Genomic DNA, 15,981 nt, shown 5'->3' on the forward strand with positions numbered 1-15,981 from the left:
ATGTATCCGTCTCTCTCTCTCTTAATGTGATACTGTTATGTATCTGTCTCTCTCTGTCTTAATGTGATACTGTTATGTATCTGTCTCTCTCTGTCTTAAAGGAATACTTTATGTATCCGTCTCTCTCTCTCTTAATGTGATACTGTTATGTATCTGTCTCTCTCTGTCTTAAAGGGATACTTTATGTATATGTCTCTCTTTATGTATCTGTTTCTTTTTCTTAAAGGGATACTTTATGTATCTGTCTCTCTCTCTTAAAGGGATACTTTATGTATCTGTCTCTCTCTGTCTTAAAGGGATACTTTATGTATCTGTCTCTCTCTCTTAAAGGGATACTTTATGTATCTGTCTCTCTCTCTTAAAGGGATACTTTATGTATCGGTCTCTCTCTCTTAAATGGATACTTTCTGTATCTGTCTCTCTCTCTTAAAGGGATACTTTATGTATCGGTCTCTCTCTCTTAAATATATACTTTATGTATCTGTCTCTCTCTCTTAAAGGGATACTTTATGTATAGGTCTCTCTCTCTTAAAGGGATACTTTATGTAGTTGTCCCTTTCACTTAAAGGGATACTTTATGCAGCTGTCCCTTTCACTTAAAGGGATACTTTATGTAGCTGTCCCTTTCACTTAAAGGGATACTTTATGTAGCTGTCCCTTTCACTTAAATGGATACTTTATGTAGCTGTCTCTTTCACTTAAAGGGATACTTTATGTAGCTGTCCCTTTCACTTAAATGGATACTTTATGTAGCTGTCTCTTTCACTTAAAGGGATACTTTTTATGTAGCTGTCCCTTTCACTTAAAGGGATAATTTCAGGGATACTTCCCCAGAGTCAGATGAACTTGTGGATGCCATTTTAATGTCTCTGTGTCCAGTATGAAGCAAGTTACAGGTGGTTTCATATTCCAATGCTAACTAGCATTAGCACAACGAATGGAATAGCATGCTAGCATGCTACAATGAATAGCATGCTAGCAGATACCCATAGACTTCCAGTCATTGCGCTGACGCCAGTTAGCAATTGCGCGAGCCCTAGCCCTAGCAACATCCTTCAAACTGTTTGTTTGTTGAACATCTTTGTTATTCTGTCTTCCCACTTCAACACTATATTTTTGCCTCTACTTTATAATCTTTGTTAGGTCCCCCTCTCTCTGTCTCTATCTATTTCCCAGGCAAGCACACACACACACACACACACACACACACATATGCATGTACGTGCGTACGCAGGCAGGCACGCACACACACATACTCACGGAGTCACGCGCACACACACGTCAGCTTGTGATGTTAGCATCACATGCAGTCATAGCCCCACTCCCTCTCCTCTCCTCCTGAATAATACATGAGCTTTAATTATCTCTGTCACTCAGCTCTGGTCCCTACTGTCTCTCTCTTCCTCTGCACCCCTCTCTTTGTCTAACCTTCTCTAGCCCTCCGTCCCTCTCTCTCTTTCCTCCCACCTGTATCTTTCACTATCCCTCCATATTTCTCTCCCTGCATCCTCTCCTGCTCTCTGATATTTACGTCTTCCCCTCTAGCCTTTTCCTTCCCTTCTTTCTCATTACATTCTAATCTACTTTTCTGTTCAGTTTCTCATCCTCCTCTTTTTGATCTTTTAGTCACTATTCATCTATTCTGACATCCTGGACATGACCCCCACACCCCATCCTGGACATGACCCCCACACCCCATCCTGGACATGACCCCCACACCCCATCCTGGACATGACCCCCACACCCCATCCTGGACATGACCCCCACACCCCATCCTGGACATGACCCCCACACCCCATCCTGGACATGACCCCCACACCCCATCCTGGACATGACCCCCACACCCCATCCTGGACATGACCCCCACACCCCATCCTGGACATGACCCCCACACCCCATCCTGGACATGACCCATTATTTATCATGTTGCGTCACCCCCACACCCCATCCTGGACATGACCCATTATTTATCATGTTGCGTCACCACCACACCCCATCCTGGACATGACCCATTATTTCTCATGTTGCGTCACCACCACACCCCATCCTGGACATGACCCATTATTTCTCATGTTGCGTCACCCCCACACCCCATCCTGGACATGACCCCCACACCCCATCCTGGACATGACCCCCACACCCCATCCTGGACATGACCCCCACACCCCATCCTGGACATGACCCCCACACCCCATCCTGGACATGACCCATTATTTCTCATGTTGCTTCACCCCCACACCCCATCCTGGACATGACCCTAACACCCCATCCTGGACATGACCCATTATTTCTCATGTTGCGTCACCCCCACACCACATCCTGGACATGACCCTAACACCCCATCCTGGACATGACCCTAACACCCCATCCTGGACATGACCCATTATTTCTCATGTTGCGTCACCCCCACACCCCCCTCTTCCTTTATCACGCTCTCTCTCCACCAGTCAGTCAGTTAGTCACAACTGTTGGTTTTTCAGGGTAAAACAAACAACACTTCCTCTATGGTTGCCTGCATCCCAAATGACATCCTATGTCCTACTTTTGACCAGAGTCCTATTGGCCCGGGTCGAAAGTGGTGCACCATCAAGAGAATAGGGTGCTATTTGGGAAGCATACGTTGTTATGTGAGTCAGCTCTTCTCTCTCTTTGCCAGAGATGATGAATGTCTGTGGCTAAGTGCCAAATGGCACCCTATTCCCTGCAATAGTGTACTACATTTGATCAGTGGCTCATAGGGCTTTTGACCAGGGCCCATAGTGCACTAGATAGGGAATAGGGTGCCATTTGGGACTGTGTTAGGTTCTCCACTGTGATGTCCTTACCCACCTCTCTTTTTCTCCTCTGATCTCTCTCTCCATCTCTCCTCCTCTTCCCTGTTGGTCCAGCTGGTGGATCTGCTGTCACTATTTACACTTTCCCATCTGTCAGACACTTCTCCTGCTCTCCCTTGTTTTATCATTCTTCTCCCTCCTTATTTGTTCATTTCTATATGTTGTTTCCTCTCTCTTTCTAGTAGAGTATTTATGATCCCCAGTTCATTTAGCAGCATGTGGTAAAAACTCAATAAATACATGACAATACATTAACAACAGTATACAGTATATACAGCAACATGGAAACATCACACGGATACAGATGATTGACAAAGCTGATAGCCCGCCCCCCCCTCTTTCTCCTTCTCATATCCCTCTCCCTCTCGTGGATGAGGATAAGGCTAGTCCATCTAATCTTCTCTCATTAATGAGTTTAGTTGGGGATTACGACATGACTCACCTCCCTACACTCTGAGTTTTTGCACACACACACACACACACACACACACACACACACACACACACACACACACACACACACACACACACACACACACACACACACACACACGCACACACTTCAGTATAATTCCTTGACTTCTGAAGTGGGACTCCAACTCCAACTAAAGTCATAACCTCAGGTGGTTCACTCAGGCTGATCAAAGCCCAGTGAACCCATGATGTCATGATGCCAACCCCCATAGAAATATAACTAATACCTGCTCTAGTAATTATATTTCTATGGTAAATCTATTATCTAATGTGACCCTAATCTAAAAAAAAAACATTAATTTAATTAATGATTCATTGTCTCTCACAGCATACATACTCATACAAACACGCAAGCACACACACTCACCCACCCACACAAACACAGAGCGAGAGAGCAAAAGAGAAAGAGAGACAGAGAAAGAGGGAGAGTGAGAGAGAGAGAGACAGACAGACAGACAGACAGACAGACAGACAGACAGACAGACAGACAGACAGACAGACAGACAGACAGACAGACAGACAGACAGACAGACAGACAGAGAGAGAGAGAGAGAGAGAGAGAGAGAGAGAGAGAGAGAGAGAGAGAGAGAGAGAAGGAGATTACTCCTCCCTGTTGTCATCAGCTCAATGTGATCTGTTGTTTTTGTCCATCTCTCCAGGAATTGATAATCTGCAATAATCCATCCACAACTGGAATCATTATTATCTCCTGGACAACATGTACTCAGTATATTCCCAAGAAACTGAACTCATATACCTTTTGAAAAAACATTGTAATGAGAAAATAAATACAATTGGTCTAGAGACATAATTGTTACGTCACAAACAGCACTCTATTCCCTATATATTGCACTACTTTTGACCAGGGCCCATTGTATACTTAAAGTCAGCAGGTGACCTAGTGGTTGGAGTGTTGGGCCAGTAACCAAAAGGTTGGTGGATCAAATTCCTGAGCTGACAAGGTAAAAATCAGTTGTTCTCCCCCTCAATGTAAATAAGAATTTGTTTTTAACTGACTTGCCTAGTTAAATAAATTGAAGGCTAGGGTCTACAATAGACCAAGTCCATCTAGTCTATTTGATTCTTGTTTGCAACTGTGCATAAATCCACATCTGAGGTTTATTTCTCTTTTTTTCATGCAGGATATTTGGGTTAAAACCTTCACACAAACAGATGTGGCTGCAATCACAACTTAATAGGCCTATGGGTCATGCAGACAGACCAGACAGGATACCATAGGGAGGAGAGAGAAACAAGACACATTAAGTTGGCATAAGGACACTGAAATTAAATAGTCAATGTAGCTAGCTTAGGAAATGTATTGCTTCCAAATGACACATCCTTATAAAAACAAAGCCACATGATTTATATCAATCTATTTGTGTTGAGCAGAGCATTGACAAAGCATTGACAAACTCATCGCCGTCTTGCCACGGGTTAGGAGCGATTGATTGACAGGCTTCTAAACCACTGAAGAAGACGCTCGGCTAAGTAGGCGTGTTTTTAATGTTCCTGTTGAAGGGATCCGTTTGTTGCTATGGTTGAAAATGTCTCCTTAACAACCGGACTAAAAGTGGAGTAAACTTCGGTTGTATTACCAAACGGTAACGTAAGTACAACATGCAGTACCTTTCTAAAACGTATCTCTACAATAAAATCACATAAATTACAACGGGCAAGTAAGAATTCAAGTTATTTTGGAAGTGAAACAACAGCATGTAGTCGGCTATTGCTAGCTAGCCAAATTGCTAACGTTAGCCTGCTAGCTACCCATCAAAAACAAAGCTACCAGTAACGTTACATAAAGAAAACCCCAAAAACATGTTAAGCAAACTTTGGCAAGCAACATAGCTACGCATTTAACTTTAGCACACGTTCTCATCCATGCAACGGGTAGGTTGACGTAACGTACCAATAGTTAATCAGTAACGTTAGCTTTACTATATCTCTTTGGACACTGTTAACTAACCTCCAGACGAGCTTCAATGCCATACAACTCTCCTTCCGTGGCCTTTAACTGCTCTTAAACGCAAGTAAAACTAAATGCATGCTCTTCAACCGATCGCTGCCCGCCTGACTAGCATCACTACTCTGGATGGTTCTAACCTAGAATATGTGGACAACTACAAATCCCTAGGTGTCTGGTTAGACTGTAACTCTCCTTCCAGACTCACATTAAGCATCTCCAATCCAAAATTAAATCTAGAATTGGCTTCATATATCGCAACAAAGCATCCTTCACTCATGCTGCCAAACATACCCTCTTAAAACTGACCATCCTACCGATCCTCGTCTTCGGTGATGTCATCTATAAAATTGCCTCCAACACTCTACTCAACAAACTGGATGCAGTCTATCACAGTGCCATCCGTTTTGTCACCAAAGCCCCATACACTACCCACCATTGTGCCCTGTACGCCCTCGTTGGCTGGCCCTCGCTTCATACTCGTCGCCAAACCCACTGGCTCCAGGTCATCTACAAGTCTTTGCTAGGTAAAGACCCACCTTATCTCAGCTCACTGGTCACCATAGCAGCACGTGCTCCAGCAGGTATATCTCACCTGTCACCCCCAAAGCCAATTCTTCCTTTGGTCATCTTTCCTTCCAGTTCTCTGCTGCCAATGACTGGAACGAACTGCAAAAATCTCTGAAGCTGGAGACTCATATCTCCCTCACTAGCTTTTAATAAGCACAATCTGTCAGAGCAGCTCACAGATCACTGCACCTGTACATAGCCCATCTGTAAACAGCCCATCTATCTACCTACCTCATCCCCATACTGTATTTATTTATTTATTTATCTTGCTCCTTTGCACCCCAGTTTGCACCCCCTACTTGCACATTCATCTTCTGCACATCTACCATTCCAGTGTTTTAATTGCTATATTGTAATTACTTCGCCACGATGGCCTATTTATTGCCTTAACTCCCTTATCTTACCTCATTTGCACTCACTGTATATAGACTTTTTGTTTTCTTTTATTCTACTGTATTATTGACTATGTTTTGTTTATTCCATGTGTAACTCTGTGTTGTTGTATGTGTCAAATTGCTATGCTTTATCTTGGCCAGGTCGCAGTTGCAAATGAGAACTTGTTCTCAACTAGCCTACCCGGTTAAATAAAGGTGAAATAAAATAAATATAGGTAGCTAGCTAAGTTAGCTTGCTACAAAGTTACTGATTCGTTTAGCTAGCTATGAAGAAACTAGTTAAGCCTTAACCAGAGTCTCTGTGTTTGTAGCGGTGGGGTGGAATGGCAGAGACAGCAGAGAGTAAGAAAGAAGAGGCAGACTACAAAAGGCTGCACAGCTTTCCTCTTATCAGGGTGAGGTGTGTGTGTGTGTGTGTGTGTGTGTGTGTGTGTGTGTGTGTGTGTGTGTGTGTGTGTGTGTGTGTGTGTGTGTGCGTGTGCGTGTGTGTGAGAGTGTGAGTGTGTGAGAGAGAGATCAGGGTAAGGTGTGTGTGTGTGTGTGTGTGTGAGAGAGAGAGAGAGATCAGGGTAAGGTGCGTGTGTGTGTGAGAGAGAGATCAGGGTAAGGTGTGTGTGTGTGTGTGTGTGTGTGTGTGTGTGTGTGTGTGAGAGAGAGAGAGATCAGGGTAAGGTGTGTGTGTGTGTGTGAGAGAGAGAGATCAGGGTAAGGTGTGTGTGTGTGTGTGTGTGTGTGTGAGAGAGATCAGGGTAAGGTGTGTGTGTGTGTGTTTGAGAGAGATCAGGGTAAGGTGTGTGTGTGTGATGACATGTTGTTTCCCTCCGCAGCACACAGACATGCCAGAGGAGATGAGAGTGGAGACCATGGAGCTCTGTGTCACAGCCTGCGAGAAGTTCGCCACCAACAATGAGGTGTGTGTGTAAAATGCAGAGCTATGACACCTGGAAAGTTTGTTTGGATATGACTAGCAACATGACATCAATACCTATGGTGAGTTACTGTACTTGACAAATCTCTCTCTCTCTCTCCCCCTTTTCACTCCCCCCCACCTCCCTCTGTCAGAGTGCAGCGAAGATGATCAAGGAGTCAATGGATAAGAAGTTTGGCAGCTCGTGGCACGTGGTAATCGGCGAGGGCTTTGGCTTCGAGGTGACACACGAGGTCAAGAACCTGCTCTACATGTTCTTTGGAGGAAGCCTGGCCGTGTGTGTCTGGAAGTGCTCCTAGCATCAACAACCAAATTAGATCTATATATCTGTCTGTCCATCTACACTATATATACACATACATAAAGGTATAGTGGATTTGGCTATTTCAGCCACACCCGCTGACAGGTGTATAAAATCGAGCACACAGCCATGCAATCTATAGACAAGCATTGGCAGTAGAATGGCCTTACTGAAGAGCTCAGGGACTTTCAACGTGGCACCGTCATAGGATGCCACCTTTCCAACAAGTCAGTTCGTCAAATTTCTGACCTGCTAGAGCTGCCCGGTCAACTGTAAGTGCTGTTATTGTGAAGTGGAAACGTCTAGGAGCAACAATGGCTCAGCCGCGAAGTGGTAGGCCACACAAGCTCACAGAACAGGACCGCTGATGCGCGTAGCATGTAAAAATGGTCTGTCCTCAGTTGCAACACTCACTACTATCTATCTGTCCATGGATCATCTCTCTCTCTGTCGGTTGGCTTTCTCTTTCTTACTCTCTCCCGTCTGAATTGAGTTACTGTATCCTGTCCAATTGGACTTGTTTTTAAAATGCTGTGTGTGAATTCACTTCGACACAAATTAAATGCAGCCAGGGTCTCCAATATCTCTGTGTGTGTGTGTGTGTGTGTGTGTGTGTGTGTGTGTGTGTGTGTGTGTGTGTGTGTGTGTGTGTGTGAGAGAGTGTGACACTTCTCATTCATTCCATTCAATATGTTTTAGTATTTTATAATTGTAAGTATGTGTAAATACTTTGATGCCGATTGGATTTTTTAAATATCTTTGTTTTTTACAGATACAGTACATACAACTGTTGTTGACAAACAATTTGTTAGTATTTGTAGCTGACAGGTTGATACTGGCAATGTGATTGATTTTCTGTTTGAAATGAACTGATTGTGAAATAAAACCTGAATTGTACTGAGAAACATACTCACTATGAGTGTTACTGTCTAGTTGTCTGTGTAGTAGAGCCTCTCTTTCACATCTTTCTCTATCTGATAACTCTCTTCTTTCTATCTTATTTAAATGGTACATAGAGAGAGGGGTAACCAATTTTGGGAAGGGTAGACAGAGACTTGATGATTTGTTTTGTGGAAGACATGTTCTTGGGATTACAGAATGTCCTAACACTCATTGGTTACTAGAGACCTGGTTGGTTTCTATAGGGACATGGTTACATGGGGATAGAATATGGTTGCTATAGGGACATGGTTACATGGGGATAGAATATGGTTGCTATAGGGACATGGTTACATGGGGATAGAATATGGTTGCTATAGGGACATGGTTACATGGGGATAGAATATGGTTGCTATAGGGACATGGTTACATGGGGATAGAATATGGTTGCTGTAGGGACATGGTTACATGGGGATAGATTATGGTTGCTATAGGGACATGGTTACATGGGGATAGAATATGGTTGCTATAGGGACATGGTTACATGGGGATAGAATATGGTTGCTATAGGAACATGGTTACATGGGGATAGAATATGGTTGCTATAGGGACATGGTTACATGGGGATAGAATATGGTTGCTATAGGGACATGGTTACATGGGGATAGAATATGGTTGCTATAGGGACATGGTTACATGGGGATAGAATATGGTTGCTATAGGAACATGGTTACATGGGGATAGAATATGGTTGCTATAGGGACATGGTTACATGGGGATAGAATATGGTTGCTATAGGGACATGGTTACATGGGGATAGAATATGGTTGCTATAGGGACATGGTTACATGGGGATAGAATATGGTTGCTATAGGGACATGGTTACATGGGGATAGAATATGGTTGCTATAGGGACATGGTTACATGAGGATAGAATATGGTTGCTATAGGGACATGGTTACATGGGGATAGAATATGGTTGCTATAGGGACATGGTTACATGAGGATAAAATATGGTTGCTATAGGGACATGGGGATAGAATATGGTTGCTATAGGGACATGGTTACATGGGGATAGAATATGGTTGCTATAGGGACATGGTTACATGGGGATAGAATATGGTTGCTATAGGGACATGGTTACATGGGGATAGAATATGGTTGCTATAGGGACATGGTTACATGGGGATAGAATATGGTTGCTATAGGGACATGGTTACATGAGGATAGAATTTGGTTGCTATAGGGACATGGGGATAGAATATGGTTGCTATAGGGACATGGTTACATGGGGATAGAATATGGTTGCTATAGGGACATGGTTGCATGGGGATAGAATATGGTTGCTATAGGGACATGGTTACATGGGGATAGAATATGGTTGCTATAGGGACATGGTTACATGAGGATAGAATATGGTTGCTATAGGGACATGGTTACATGGGGATAGAATATGGTTGCTGTAGGGACATGGTTACATGGGGATAGATTATGGTTGCTATAGGGACATGGTTACATGGGGATAGAATATGGTTGCTATAGGGACATGGTTACATGAGGATAGAATATGGTTGCTATAGGGACATGGTTACATGGGGATAGAATATGGTTGCTATAGGGACATGGTTACATGGGGATAGAATATGGTTGCTATAGGGACATGGTTACATGAGGATAGAATATGGTTGCTATAGGGACATGGTTACATGGGGATAGAATATGGTTGCTATAGGGACATGGTTACATGGGGATAGAATATGGTTGCTGTAGGGACATGGTTACATGGGGATAGAATATGGTTGCTATAGGGACATGGTTACATGGGGATAGAATATGGTTGCTATAGGGACATGGTTACATGAGGATAGAATATGGTTGCTATAGGGACATGGTTACATGGGGATAGAATATGGTTGCTATAGGGACATGGTTACATGGGGATAGAATATGGTTGCTATAGGAACATGGTTACATGGGGATAGAATATGGTTGCTGTAGGGACATGGTTACATGGGGATAGAATATGGTTGCTATAGGGACATGGTTACATGAGGATAGAATATGGTTGCTATAGGGACATGGTTACATGAGGATAGAATATGGTTGCTATAGGGACATGGTTACATGGGGATAGATTATGGTTGCTATAGGGACATGGTTACATGAGGATAGAATATGGTTGCTATAGGGACATGGTTACATGAGGATAGAATATGGTTGCTATAGGGACATGGTTACATGGGGATAGAATATGGTTGCTATAGGGACATGGTTACATGGGGATAGAATATGGTTGCTATAGGGACATGGTTACATGGGGATAGAATATGGTTGCTATAGGGACATGGTTACATGGGGATAGAATATGGTTGCTATAGGGACATGGTTACATGGGGATAGAATATGGTTGCTATAGGGACATGGTTACATGGGGATAGAATATGGTTGCTATAGGGACATGGTTACATGGGGATAGAATATGGTTGCTATAGGGACATGGTTACATGGGGATAGAATATGGTTGCTATAGGGACATGGTTACATGAGGATAGAATATGGTTGCTATAGGGACATGGTTGCATGGGGATAGAATATGGTTGCTATAGGGACATGGTTACATGGGGATAGAATATGGTTGCTATAGGGACATGGTTACATGGGGATAGAATATGGTTGCTATATGGACATGGTTACATGGGGATAGAATATGGTTGCTATAGGGACATGGTTACATGGGGATAGAATATGGTTGCTATAGGGACATGGTTACATGGGGATAGAATATGGTTGCTATAGGGACATGGTTACATGGGGATAGAATATGGTTGCTATAGGGACATGGTTACATGGGGATAGAATATGGTTGCTATAGGGACATGGTTACATGGGGATAGAATATGGTTGCTATAGGGACATGGTTACATGGGGATAGAATATGGTTGCTATAGGGACATGGTTACATGGGGATAGAATATGGTTGCTATAGGGACATGGTTGCATGGGGATAGAATATGGTTGCTATAGGAACATGGTTACATGGGGATAGAATATGGTTGCTATAGGGACATGGTTACATGGGGATAGAATATGGTTGCTATAGGGACATGGTTACATGGGGATAGAATATGGTTGCTATAGGGACATGGTTACATGGGGATAGAATATGGTTGCTGTAGGGACATGGTTACATGGGGATAGAATATGGTTGCTATAGGGACATGGTTACATGGGGATAGAATATGGTTGCTGTAGGGACATGGTTACATGGGGATAGAATATGGTTGCTATAGGGACATGGTTACATGGGGATAGAATATGGTTGCTATAGGGACATGGTTACATGAGGATAGAATATGGTTGCTATAGGGACATGGTTACATGGGGATAGAATATGGTTGCTATAGGGACATGGTTACATGGGGATAGAATATGGTTGCTATAGGGACATGGTTACATGGGGATAGAATATGGTTGCTATAGGGACATGGTTACATGGGGATAGAATATGGTTGCTGTAGGGACATGGTTACATGGGGATAGAATATGGTTGCTATAGGGACATGGTTACATGGGGATAGAATATGGTTGCTATAGGGACATGGTTACATGGGGATAGAATATGGTTGCTATAGGGACATGGTTACATGGGGATAGAATATGGTTGCTGTAGGGACATGGTTACATGGGGATAGAATATGGTTGCTATAGGGACATGGTTACATGGGGATAGAATATGGTTGCTGTAGGGACATGGTTACATGGGGATAGAATATGGTTGCTATAGGGACATGGTTACATGGGGATAGAATATGGTTGCTATAGGGACATGGTTACATGAGGATAGAATATGGTTGCTATAGGGACATGGTTACATGGGGATAGAATATGGTTGCTATAGGGACATGGTTACATGGGGATAGAATATGGTTGCTATAGGGACATGGTTACATGGGGATAGAATATGGTTGCTATAGGGACATGGTTACATGGGGATAGAATATGGTTGCTGTAGGGACATGGTTACATGGGGATAGAATATGGTTGCTATAGGGACATGGTTACATGGGGATAGAATATGGTTGCTATAGGGACATGGTTACATGGGGATAGAATATGGTTGCTATAGGGACATGGTTACATGGGGATAGAATATGGTTGCTGTAGGGACATGGTTACATGGGGATAGAATATGGTTGCTATAGGGACATGGTTACATGGGGATAGATTATGGTTGCTATAGGCAGCAGCTTGAGAAAGGACTTAGACTTTTTTTGCCCTCAGAACAGCCTCAGTTCGTCAGGGCATGGACTCTACAAGGTGTTGACAGCGTTCCACAGGGATGCTGGCCCATGTTGACTCCAATACCTTTCACAGTTGTGTCAAGTTGGCTGGATGTCCTTTGGGTGGTGGACCATTCTTGATACACACAAGAAACTGTTGAGTGTGAAAAACCCAGCAGCGTTGCGGTTCTTGACACAAACCAGTGCACCTGGCACTTACTACCATACCCAGTTCAAAGGCACTTACATGTCTTGTCCATTCACCCTCTGAAAGGCATACATACACAATCCATGCCTCAATGCTTAAAAATCCTTCTTAAACACTGATTGAAGTGGATTTAACAAGTGACATAAGGGATCATAATAAGGGATCATAGTAAGGGATCATAATAAGGGATCATAATAAGGGATCATAGTAAGGGATCATAGTAAGGGATCATAATAAGGGATCATAATAAGGGATCATAATAAGGGATCATAATAAGGGATCATAGTAAGGGATCATAATAAGGGATCATAGTAAGGGATCATAATAAGGGATCATAATAAGGGATCATAGTAAGGGATCATAGCTTTCACCTGGATTCACCTGGTCATGTCATGGAAAGAGCAGGTGTTCCTAATGTTTTGTCCACTCAGTGTATATAGGGGATAGAAGTCATTTTCTTTATGGGTGGATATCAGGGAGACATATTTGACTAAATCATTTATCTGAAAAGAAACTATAGGGGGGGTGAGAATGCAAGATTTTGACAGGAGGGGAAAGTAACACAGTTCTGACGAGGGAAAATACAAAGATTTTGACAGGAGGGGAAAGTAACACAGTTCTGACGAGGGAAAATACAAGGATTTTGACAGGAGGGGAAAGTAACACAGTTCTGACGAGGGAAAATACAAAGATTTTGACAGGAGGGGAAAGTAACACAGTTCTGACGAGGGAAAATACAAAGATTTTGACAGGAGGGGAAAGTAACACAGTTCTGACGAGGGAAAATACAAGGATTTTGACAGAGAAAGAAAGCAGGATTAGTGAAAGGAGGGAAAAGAACGAGGGAGATTTTGGCAGAGGAGGGGAAAGCGAGAGAGGGACAGATTTAGTTGTTGACAGATTATTACACGGGTAGTGTGTGTTGCAATCTGGACAGAAGCAGCTGCTTACTCAAAGACTGACCTCTGATCAGGTCACCTTGTCCTCTGACAACACACACAATGTCTCACGTTAGACTCTGTGTCGTCACTCTCCGTCTCTCTTTCCCACATACAGGAACCTACTGATGTAACAATCGCTGTAATAACCAACATGTTTCGAGACTTCCCAGTAAACATTTAGCCACCCTCAGGTACCCTGTTTGATCCTCATGTATTATTCAGGTCAGATGCCCTTTATCTCCTCCCGTGTGTGTGTGTGTGTGTGTGTGTGTGTGTGTGTGTGTGTGTGTGTGTGTGTGTGTGTGTGTGTGTGTGTGTGTGTGTATGTGTGTATGTGTGTGTGTGTGTGTGTGTGTGTGTGTGTGTGTGTGTCTTTTTATATATCTCATCCCCTGTGTCTCTCTGCTCTGCTGAAATATGAATAAAGAACCAAAGAGTCAGACTGAGACAGCGTAGCCTAGTGGTTAGAGCGTTGGACTAGTTAACCGAAAGGTTGCAAGATCAAATCCCCGAGCAGACAAGGTACAAATCTGTCGTTCTGCCCCTGAACAAGGAGGTTAATCCGCTGTTCCTAGGCTGTCATTGTAAATAAGAATTTGTTCTTAACTGACTTGCCTAGTTAAATAAAGGTGGGAAAAAAAGGATCTCTATATAATCTATGGTTGATACAGCTAAATAGTCTATACTAGATAATGATATACTCTATCTATCCCAGGATCTCTATATAATCTATGGTTGATACAGCTAAATAGTCTATACTAGATAATGATATACTATATATATCCCAGGATCTCTATATAATCTATGGTTGATACAGCTAAATATTCTATACTAGATAATGATATACTCTATCTATCCCAGGATCTCTATATAATCTATGGTTGATACAGCTAAATATTCTATACTAGATAATGATATACTCTATCTATCCCAGGATCTCTATATAATCTATGGTTGATACAGCTAAATAGTCTATACTAGATAATGATATACTATATATATCCCAGGATCTCTATATAATCTATGGTTGATACAGCTAAATATTCTATACTAGATAATGATATACTCTATCTATCCCAGGATCTCTATATAATCTATGGTTGATACAGCTAAATAGTCTATACTAGATAATGATATACTCTATCTATCCCAGGATCTCTATATAATCTATGGTTGATACAGCTAAATAGTCTATACTAGATAATGATATACTCTATCTATCCCAGGATCTCTATATAATCTATGGTTGATACAGCTAAATAGTCTATACTAGATAATGATATACTGCTGTATCTCTGTTTGGTTGTAGGCTTCTACTGTCTGTGACAAGAGGTTAATTTTTACTTCATCCTGCCATGTGAGAAACCCTTGCTGCTGTATCTTAGCAACCTCTCCACTGGACAGAGCGGTAGATGCTGGACTGGCGCTGACCGGCTGTGTGTGTGTGTGTGTGTGTGTGTGTGTGTGTGTGTGTGTGTGTGTGTGTGTGTGTGTGTGTGTGTGTGTGTGTGTGTGTGTGTGTGTGTGTGTGTGTGTGTGTGTGTGTGTGTGTGTGTGTGTGTGTGTGTGTGTGTGTGTGTGTGTGTGTGTGTCTTGTTAGAGAAAACTCACAGAATTCAATAACTGCATACAAAACAGGTAAAGATAAAAAGAGAGTCGGCTCTTAGAATGTGAACCAACTAATGTCAGGAATATAAATAAAAGAGAGAGAGAGAGAGAGATAGAGAGGGAGAGAGAGAGAGAAAATGAGAGGAGAGATAATGAGAGGAGAGAGGGAGAGAGAGAGAGAAAATGAGAGGAGAGATAATGAGAGGAGAGAGGGAAAGAGAGAGAGAGAAAATGAGAGGAGAGATAATGAGAGGAGAGAGGGAAAGAGAGAGAGAGAAAATGAGAGGAGAGATAATGAGAGGAGAGAGGGAAAGAGAGAGAGAGAAAATGAGAGGAGAGATAATGAGAGGAGAGAGGGAAAGAGAGAGAGAGAAAATGAGAGGAGAGATAATGAGAGGAGAGAGGGAAAGAGAGAGAGAGAGAGCGAGAGGGGGTGTGTGTAAAGAGAAAGCAAGGGCTGATTTTTTTTCATCCTGTCCGTGCCAGTAGGCCTCTGTTGAGAATTGATTAAGCATAATCCAATATTAATGTGACTGTGTGCATCCATGTGTGTGTTTGTCTGAAGAAGCATAGTGAAAGGTATATCGGAGTCTGAGT

At 42.6% G+C, this 15,981-nt stretch overlaps 1 protein-coding gene across 3 annotated transcripts; it reads left to right on the top strand.

Annotated features, from left to right (window-relative positions):
• Positions 1–4,733: 4,733 nt before the first annotated feature.
• Positions 4,734–8,216, top strand: LOC118940335 (dynein light chain 4, axonemal). 3 transcript variants are annotated; one of them, XM_036949111.1, is made up of 5 exons: positions 4,734–4,912; positions 6,381–6,434; positions 6,551–6,634; positions 7,067–7,150; positions 7,302–8,216. In XM_036949111.1, exons 3-5 carry the CDS (start codon positions 6,563–6,565, stop codon positions 7,464–7,466), a joined length of 321 nt encoding a protein of 106 aa, XP_036805006.1. In that variant the 5' UTR covers positions 4,734–4,912; positions 6,381–6,434; positions 6,551–6,562; the 3' UTR covers positions 7,467–8,216. The 3 variants fall into 3 exon arrangements, with proteins under 3 accessions (XP_036805006.1, XP_036805004.1, XP_036805005.1); XM_036949109.1 differs by lacking the exon at positions 6,381–6,434 and having other exon boundaries at positions 4,737–4,917; XM_036949110.1 differs by lacking the exon at positions 6,381–6,434 and having other exon boundaries at positions 4,737–4,912.
• The last annotated feature ends 7,765 nt before the right edge of the window (positions 8,217–15,981 follow it).

Source organism: Oncorhynchus mykiss, chromosome 17 (assembly GCF_013265735.2).
Source record: "Oncorhynchus mykiss isolate Arlee chromosome 17, USDA_OmykA_1.1, whole genome shotgun sequence".
NCBI classification, from domain to species: domain Eukaryota; kingdom Metazoa; phylum Chordata; class Actinopteri; order Salmoniformes; family Salmonidae; genus Oncorhynchus; species Oncorhynchus mykiss.